The sequence below is a fragment of the Otolemur garnettii genome, unplaced genomic scaffold (genome assembly GCF_000181295.1).
Source record: "Otolemur garnettii isolate 467f Iridium unplaced genomic scaffold, OtoGar3 scaffold00030, whole genome shotgun sequence".
Classification (NCBI taxonomy): Eukaryota; Metazoa; Chordata; class Mammalia; order Primates; family Galagidae; genus Otolemur; species Otolemur garnettii.
Genome location: NW_003852425.1, coordinates 15,441,218 through 15,450,960, shown reverse-complemented (window position 1 = coordinate 15,450,960; position 9,743 = coordinate 15,441,218). Strand labels below are relative to the sequence as shown.

At 42.1% G+C, this 9,743-nt stretch overlaps 1 protein-coding gene across 3 annotated transcripts in view; it reads left to right on the top strand.

The window, feature by feature from the left end:
- PAM (peptidylglycine alpha-amidating monooxygenase) overlaps positions 1-9,743 on the top strand; it is a 149,315-nt gene that overhangs the window by 43,207 nt on the left and 96,365 nt on the right. For all 3 annotated transcript variants that reach the window (XM_003788932.2, XM_003788933.2, XM_012804625.2), the window contains exon 4: positions 1,772-1,859. In XM_003788932.2, coding sequence (XP_003788980.1) covers positions 1,772-1,859 — 88 coding nt within the window. The remainder of the gene's footprint in view (positions 1-1,771; positions 1,860-9,743) is intronic.

Below are 9,743 nucleotides of genomic sequence, written 5' to 3'. Positions count from 1 at the left end.
TCTGCAGAGATGGAGCCCTCTGCTCTCTGTCCCCCTAGTGTCTATAGAGATAGAGCCCTCTGCTCTCTGTCTCTCTAGTATCTGCAGAGATGGAGACCTCTGCTCTCTGTCCCCCTAGTGTCTATAGAGATAGAGCCCTCTGCTCTCTGTCTCCCTAGTATCTGCAGAGATGGAGACCTCTGCTCTCTGTCTCCCTAGTGTCTATAGAGACGGAGCCCTCTGCTCTCTGTCTGCCTAGTGTCTGGACAGATGGATCCCTCTGCTCTCTGTATTGCTAGTGGTCTGCAGAGATGGAGTCCTCTGTTCTCTGTCTCCCTAGTGTCTGCAGAGATAGAGCCCTCTGTTCTCTGTCTCCCTAGTGTCTGCAGAGATAGAGCCCTCTGCTCTCTGTTCCTAGTGTCTGCAGAGATAGAGCCCTCTGCTCTCCATCTCCCTTGCTGACAGTCTTAGGCCTCCCAACAATAGGATTTTTATGAACTGTGAACTGTTGTAAGTTCCAATTGCTTCTCGCCTTTCAAAGCATCTTCTTCATTCCCTGAGGCTTCCTCTATTCTTTGGTAACAGACAACAAAGTCTCACCAGACATCCAGGCCACTTTTCCAGCCATTCGATCTTTGTTAGTATCTTATATAGTACTATGAAAATCTTAAGATTTGATTTTTACTCTTTAAGTCCTTATTTTTAGTGCAGTAAATAAAAGCTTTTTATTTTCTCTGAATGTTGTATTTCAGGAAGGTGCGTAACTGGCCCCGTATGTTTTCTGATCCACCTTTCCAAGTCATGGTGGCATAGTTTCTGTAGAGCAATTTTTAAATTTTATAAATATTCATATTTCAGGTATATTCCAGCAATAAGTAAAGTTTTATTCATGGTATCAGTCAGACCAACCAAAATAGCTGGAAGTTTTGCAAATACCTGAGACTTAAGGTCATTTTAGGTCAATTAGAATTGTGTGTGTGAAGGTGACTTGTCAACCTCCTCTGCCCGCTGGCAGCGTTTTGGAGGAGGAGCCAGACACACCCCAGGGGAGCACATGGATAATATTATTTTATTTTATTTTTTCTCTGTATTAGTTAATTTTAATGTTTTTCAACTGCCATTGTCAGAAGAAAAAGAGAAATGACTGACCTAAGTTTCAATATCCCTTTAACAAATATGCTATGCTCACTCAGGACAGTAATTCTAACTTTTCTGGACTTCTGTAAAGATACATCTTCCACTTTTGTTTTTCTTTCCCAGTAAATCATCTTCCTAAATCCATCCTAGTGACTGTAGTATTGTTGTTATTTTAAGATGGTAATACATTTGTGCTGTGAGTTTTTTTGCTCACGTTTCCACTACTCACTGTGGCTTCTGTTTTTCTACAATGTGGTGCGGCCCTTTATAATCCTCAGACTCCGCTGAGATCTGGAGGACAATGTGTTGTGACCACGTGGCCTCAAGCGCTCATTTTATCCTTATAGAAAACCCTCACGACTGTGAAAGGGATCTTCTATTGAAAAAATATGTGTATGTGTAACATTCAGCCTATTCTTTTCTTTTGCTATAAAATAGTTTATTATCCCGCTAAATTAAATTATCAAGTCTTATTCATCTTAAAGAATAGAGTAATTCACATAACCAGGGCATTCTGTCTTGGGAATGGGGAAACTCCTTGTTGTAGAGGCATTCAGACTGTTGGACGGTGTGGTCTCTGTGACGTTGATGCCCAGAGAGATCTAACTAGTATTCACTTTTATGAATCATTTTTTGTTTTTCTTTTTCTTAACAGTTGACTTCAAACCTCGCGCCAGCATGGATACTGTGCACCATATGTTGCTCTTTGGGTGTAACATGCCTTCCTCCACCGGCAGTTACTGGTAAGGCTAATGGGGTCCCGGTAGAGAAGCCTGTGGAAAGTGTTTTTTACAAGTACAAAGTGTATTTGTTCGAGTATCATATTTTACACCTGAATATTAAATAAGCAGAGTTTTGTTGTCTCAGAAGAAGAAAACCGATCATTGGCGTCATGTGATTCTCATGGTTTTTCACAATTATTTAGTCTGCTGTGGGGACGGTCAGCTTCTGTCACTGACTTAATCGATATCTGTTTATCATGGTCCGTGGTGTGCCGGGTGCAGAAGGCTGTAAAGGAAGCCTGGAGATTTAGGCTGTTGATGAAGGTCTGTGGTCTGTTCACTCCTGTCCAGGACTCTGTGCTGGGCCCTCTGGCATCACCGTTTCATTTTACCCCAATGTCTCTGCAACCAAGTATCATCCTCACCCCACAGAGAAGGAGCCTGGGTCTCCAGGAGAGCGAGCTCCGTCTACATGGGCGGTGCAGACGGGGATCAAACCCTGTTTGTCTGGTTCCAAATCCAAAGTCGTTTCCATTTTACCACATTGCCTCCCGGGGATTCAAGTACCTGTTGCAGTTTTAGAAATGATTTCAGTCACTATGGTGAGTCTTAACATTTTCATGAGCAATCAATAAACCACTATTAAATGCCTGTCAAATGCCAGGACTGTAGCAAATGCAGTGGGAGCTTGTAGGGTACATAAGATGCGTTTTCAGCTCCTAGGAGTTCATGACCTAATTACGGTTTGATATCTTTTCTTTGATTTTGCTCATTGGTGTTCTTGAAGCTCGGTGAATTCTGAACCTAGCCATGCATTAAGCCATGTGTGTTTCCCCTGTGTCCACTGTCACGTATTTAGAAGGCCGGAATGACTGGTGTGCTGCACTTTGCCCTGAGAAGAGTGTGTCCGGGGAGCCTGTCCCTGCATCAGCCTGCGGACCCATAGGGCTTTCTCTGCACAGCCTAACGTTCATTAGCCTGAGGCGAGGCACGGAGCAACTGCCAGGCAGTCGCTTTATAATAAACAATTATAATATGCATTTGGAACTGTTAAAAGCACAGGGCAATTAGTGGAACTCTCCACGGACCAAGTACCACCAAAGCATTTGTTAATAGGCTTAAGTTATTTGATGAAGGGACATATCACATAGGAACCCCGCTCACATGACCGGCTTTATATAAAAATGGAGTCAGCAGATCACAGCTAATGCCCTGTGAGATCAACACTCAGGTTTTGCTCTTCAGTAAGTTTTTGTAAGTACAATTCTTGAATTAAAAGGTTATTCTGTGGCAGCTTTTTCTGATTCTTATTCAGCAAATCACATCCCTTGGTTTTTAATGCTTTAAAACCATTTCTTCGAAAATTAGAATTCTGGATTAGAACTATTGAAAATAACTGGCGGGGATGCAAGCCTTTAGAGTGCCCTATCGCTTTGCCTTGGTTAAAAGGGATGCATAAGAAAATAAAAACAGCACTTTAATGCTATTATGATTCTAATTGTTAAGAAAAAAATATATAAATGAGCCAAGCCTAGTTCCCTGTTGTCATCTTAAAGGAATATATTTAAAAAGCACATTATTTTGGTCTTTTGAAAATATTTACTAATACTCTTACGTGTACTCTTTTGAAAATTAATCTATAAAACATATTGACCAAAGACTTCCAAATGAGCAAAAGAAGATTCAAAGAAAAATGTCATTAAAAGTGAAAAGAGAAATTTTAAGTAAATTGCTACATATATTATTTTGCTAAAACTGTTACTCGAAAGGCAACGTGGTAGAATGAATAGGCGGTGAACTCCGGGCTGGATTCCCTGGCTGGATTATTTAGCCCATCTGGGCCTGAGTTAGCTTCTCTGTTTTAGCAAGAGACTTATCCTACATTATTTATAAACCCTCTCTGTGCTCCAAAATTCCACAATTCCATAAATATAAACGGCCTGCAGATGCTGAGTTAGATGGGAAAGGCATCGTTACCTGAAACTGGAAGCCTGTGCTCTGCTCGGCTCCTCTGAGGCTGCAGTCGCCGGCTTTGCCAGTCAGCTGCATCACTGAGTAATTTTAATTCTTAATAACATTATATCTGTTTAATTTTTTTTTTTTTTGAGACAGAGTCTCACTGTTACCCTGGGTAGAGTGCCATGGCATCATCATAGCTCACAGCAACCTCAAACTCTTGGACTCAAGTAACGATCCTGCCTCAGTTTTTCATCTTTAGTAGAGATGGGGGTCTCACTCTTGATCAAGCTGGAATATCTATATAATTTTAGGTGGATTTAAAGATATCAGCCTTGTATTTCATATTCCCACTTAATCTGTAGATTTGTTGAATTTTTAGCCATAAAACAAGGATGATTATCAATGCTGTTATTCATCTTCTTTTAACCAAGCCCAAAGTGTTCACCTAAAATGTAAGACCTTTCCATTCTACAGACACGGGGGTCTCTTCCGCACACAGACGAGGGGGCACGCACTAAGGAAGCTGTCCCAGCAACTCACCAGGTCTCATTTTTTCATTTAGAAATTTAAAGAATATCCTCCAATATTTGGAAAAATCTCCACGTTCCTTTGAAGAATTCATGCTCACGGATATTTCATGGCTGAACTTTTCAATTGTTACAAAAAACATTTCTGCCCTGCTCCCGTGTCCCGCAGGCTCGGACGTGGAGACCGTTAGTGGTTACCCTCCAGCTGTTCAGCCTGCATCCTCCTACATGAATTATATATAATACTAAGAACATCAGTGTCTGTGTCAGCATCTTACATGATTTTCCTAAGATTGTTAAGTGATGGAATTTTATCAAACTCCCCTTATAGTTGCAAATTGAACCTTCAGTTAGACACAGACCTCACCAAATACAGACCTCACCAAAGACTCCTACACTTACACACGTATTTTTGAGTATGACACCTACAATGACTTCTATTTTTTTCTCACGTCTATGTCTCCTTCTGTAGAGTGCTGTGGCATCACAGCTCACAGCAACCTCAAACTCTTGGGCTTAAGCAATTCTCTTGCCTCAGCCTCCCAAGTAGCTGGGAATACAGGCCCCTGCCACAATGCCTGGCTGTTTTTTGGTGGCAGTTGTCATTGTTTAGTTGGCCTGGGCCGGGCTCCAACCTGCCAGCCTTGGTGTATGTGGCCAGTGCCCTACTCACTGAGCGATGGGTAGCAAGCCTATAATGACTTTTGATGCTTAAGAACATCAAGAACTTACAGTCTGGAAAAATCTTTAAGGGAGTGTAAAGCTGTTTTAACCAGGAAAGAAGAAGCTAATCGGTATTCCAACATCAAACTGTCAAACTTGGGTTTCCTCGCTTTTCTATTATCTGAGATCTCCTCCTGTTTCTCCTTGAGTGCTCGGTTTTCATTGCCAGCAGGTTGGCAAATAGGTCTGTGTGTGTCTTTAATATAGGAAACATGTTTCCTCTGAAATTATGAAGTTATAATTCATCCTCTGTCTTCAGGCGGCGCTTTTAATATGAAGGCGCCGAGCTGTTGCGATGGTGTCTCGCCATGGAGCTGCCCTCCTCTGCTCTCTGTGATTGCCTCTTTCTCCTGTTCATTAAAATATATTTACAGTTATATTAAGTTTACATGGAAATGGTAGACACAGCATGAAGCAGTTTTCATTATGTAGTCATTTTAATTTTAAAGGTTTTTTTTCTCTGCACACATTCCAGTCTTTTGTGCCTCATTCCAAATTAGCTCACACTGGTAATGTGTCTAGTTAATTATATGCATGCGCATTTAAATTGCATACATTGATGTGAACCTTTTAATATACTGTAGGGTGGTCCCTTTATAGTTAGAGGGGGCCTGGTGCTCAGTTCCAAATTAGCATCCCTCTAGAGGATGCTGGCAAGGACCAGAGGATGGAAAAGCAGGGGCCCCACTGACGCAGCTGAAGAAGCCAACGGGACCTGTCAGCTGTGACCTCAATACCTTCTTCTTGGGCATTTAAAGGAGGAGACAATTACGCCCATCTCGGGATCAGTGGGAAGTAAGCGCCAAGACTGGGGGAAGCAGGCTGCCAGCATGACCCGCCACACTTTATTTGTGCTAATAGACCTGACACAGAGTGTGGCAGCTCCGACTGGCACAGATGAGTCGGCGGAGTGCGAGCTATGCCAAAGCAGGTGCTCTCTCGGCCTTTTTAGTATCAGGAAGGAAATGGTGGTGCTGAAACTGGGCAATTTTGGTTTTCCTTCTTTTTTTTTTTAATTTTTTTTACTTTTTTATTGTCGGGGATTCATTGAGTGTACAAAGGTCCATGTTATACTAATTGCACTTGTCAAGTAAAGTCCGTCTTATAAATGTATTCCTCCCCAGGAGGTGTGCCAAACACACCACGACCCCTTCCCCCTCCCTCCTTCCCGGCTCCCCCATTGCAACTGGGCAATTTAAATATATGAATCTACTGCTGCTCGCCCGTAAAACACACTCAATTTGGGGAGAGGTTGGAAATTAAAATGTTGCATTTATCCTGTGCATTACTTTACTCTATTTTCACACTAACAATCAATTTTGTTTTGCTTTATTTGAATGAAGAGTGGGTAGTTACTTAGACTCTCAGGCTTTGAAAGTCATGATATTTTGTTCATACAAATTGTCTCGTCATTTGTGGGATTCCGGAATGTGCTTTTTAAATAAATGTGAGATCGTAGGCTTGTGCACTTGTCTATGGAGCACAGGACGTACAGTTTAAAGCAATTTAGAATCGCCAACTTTGTGTCCAAGATACCGGGTGGTGAAAGTGAGTGGCCTTCTGCTGGACTGAGTGCTGGACTTCGGTGTAATCTCCTACACAGTATGCACAGCTAAGTTGGTTTTAGTTCTCATGATTAATATTTGATTGCAAAACTATTTCTAATGATGTTTATGACCAACTCATCTTTACAAATCAAAGATGGCTTCTACAGGTTGTTTGAAGTTTTTTTGAAAAAGAAGAATCCCAGCTGGGTAAATGAGGCTATTTCCAGCTGTTCCAAGTTGGAATCATTCTCAAACTGAGGCAGTGGTGCTTTCCCATCCTGGAAGCTTTGGCTTAAATCCCTTTCAACTGCTTCTGTGTATTAACCTCCTGCTGTGTCTTTTAAATGCCACTCTCTCCGCAGGGTTGGGAGGGGCGGTTGGGGGGGGGTAAGTAGCTGCACGTGGAACACACACATAAATATCCGCAGTGTAGATACAGAAGCCTGTCTGTGTGCCACCCTGCCCGGTTCCTTATCTGAATGACTGTTCCTGAAGGTGATGTTATTTTCCAGGTCAGCCTGTGGTTCTGTTGAGCCTTCATTGTGACGATTCTTGGCTGAGAACAGTATTTGCAAATGCTGCCTTCATGGCCACCCCTGCCCTGGCGGTGTCATCGACAGGGTACAGGCAGCAACATTCCCAGTGCGTCTTCTACAGGCCCCCTTTTTTGTTTTCTCCAACACATGAAATTTCTAAGTTCAACATACATAACATCCTTGTCAGTATGAATAAAGATAACATGGTGTCCAAAACCCAGGCTGTCACTTGTTTTAAGCATTGTGAAATGTTTCTGTGACATGAATTACTGCTAGGCAAAAATTAATTATCTATTTGCCTCTCCCACTTTCATACTGTGACAGATTCATGTTATATAGAATTTCAAGATAGTGTAAGGGACCCATTTGCTAGAATATGCCTGGTATCTGCTTCTGACATCAAGTCACCAATGATTATGTTCCCTGGCTAATAGCTTTTTGGTGCTGAGATTAGAGGTGTTATAGGAGCCTTAGCAACTGCCCAATTCTCAGTAGACTAGCGTCAACTTTAATAAAATAGAATGCCATGGCTGTAATCTTTTTGACTGCTTCACCCAAAATGAATGCTACATAATTTTGACATTATTCTTCCCTGACAAGACTAGTACTTTATGTTAAATGGAGTAGCAATATTACAGCATAATGCTGCACTTAGCGGAGAGCCAGAACTTTTAAATCGGAGCATCTTGGGTTCAAATCTCAGCTCTAGCACATGACAGCTGGAATAAGAGTTGTCCAATGACTTAACCTGTACTGGTCTGTTTCTTCATCTATAAAATGGAGCTCCTGGCCATGGATTGCTTGACTGAGCCATCTTGAAGAGTAAGTGAGATAGCGAGATGGTTTAAGGAACACACTCGGTGTTGTGCCTGACGCATAGAGTTGGTAGCTAGTCTTACCCTTATTCATTTATTAGGACAGTAATTCTTATTCCCACTGTGTGTCCAGCATTTTGTTATGTATGGAGAATTTGGTGCAGACTAACAGACGTACCCTCTGCCCTTGTGGACTTCATGGTCCCTCTGATCTCACTGGGCTGCAGGAGGAGGGGAGAGTTACTTTATCAATCTGGTGCTTCCCCTGAGATAGCTTTCTAATGACTAGGACAGTGCCTACGCATTGCACTGAACTTCACAGAGGATTGTGTGCACTGGGGGAAATATCCTCTGGGTTTGTAGAGCAGTCGGTGGTATTTGAATGCCTGACTCATGTTGCGTGCATTTTGAAAGGCAAGAACCTTACACCCATGCCATTGGTTTCACAATGTGTCTCTCAGAGAAAATTTCTAACTTTGGATTAATTTCTCTGGCTGTGGTCCTGTTAGATACTTAATACATTAAATTGGAATTCAAGACCATACAGACAAAACCTGGGGCACGACAACACGACAGTTCTTTTTTTTTTTTAATTATTTTAGCCAAAAGAAAAAAATGAGTTATCAAGTCTGATCTTCTTTGAGTAACCTTGGATTTTAAATAGACTTTACGGATACAACCAGAGAGTGCTTTTAACAGTCAGTCATGCTTTCTTTGGATAACTCAGAGGGACAGGCTAGCACTTTTCTGTGCTTGGGGTAGTCAGAAAACATTCCTGCTACCCAAACGGTTTCCCCAGGGACCGAGGGGAAAGGATTCTGTGGGGAGAGTCCAGGAAGTCAGGATAGTTCTATTTTCACATGTGAGCACTCACCATTTTTACTGTGACTACTAAGAAACCTCAAGGGAGCTATGTGAATCTTTTCACAACTTAATTGACTTAATCTGGAGGAGCCTTTAGGAGAAGCTGCTAGAATGATAAGTTTGAGAACCTGGTTGATGAGCCCTGAAATTACAGCAGCCATTGATCAAGGGTTACGTTGCTCCCCGCCTGGAGGCTCCTCTTTTCTCGTAAGAATAGTAAAAATTCCCTCTGTGTTTGTAGGTCCTTTTTTGGAAAGCCAAAATACACAATACCATGGTTCTTCTTTTGGTCATTTTAAGTGAAGAAACGATGATGCTGTTTTCATTTAAAATGTGAAATGGTGCTGGGGTGGATGGGGAGAGAAGGGGGCACTTCTGCATAGCTGGTGGGATTGCAAACTAACACTGCCCTGTTGAGAGAAGTACGGACAATCCTCAAAGATCTGAAAGTGGACCTTCCATTGGACCCTGCGATCCCATCACTAGGTGTCTACCCACAAGAACATAAATCATTTTACCACAGAGACATTTGCACTGGAATGTTTATTGTGGGCCAATTCATAAATTGCCAAGTTGCAGAAGCAACCTAAGTGCCCTGAATGGATCGACAAACTGTGGCATATGTGTACCATGGAATATTATGCAGCCATTTAGAAAGATGGAGACTTTATAACCTTTACATTTACCTGATGGAGTTGAAACCCATTCTTGCAGTACTGCAAGAATGGAAAAATAAATATCCAATGTACTCTACACAAATATGAACTCAATATATAAATAATTATATGCTCAGAAGAACAATAAAACACTAATATAGTCCAGTTTGGGGGTAGAAGAAGCAGGATGGGGGGAGAGGAAGGACATATAGTGGAGGGAGGGCAGGCAGGAGGCAGAGGGCAGGAGGAGGGCAGGAGGAGGGCAGGAGGAGGGTGGG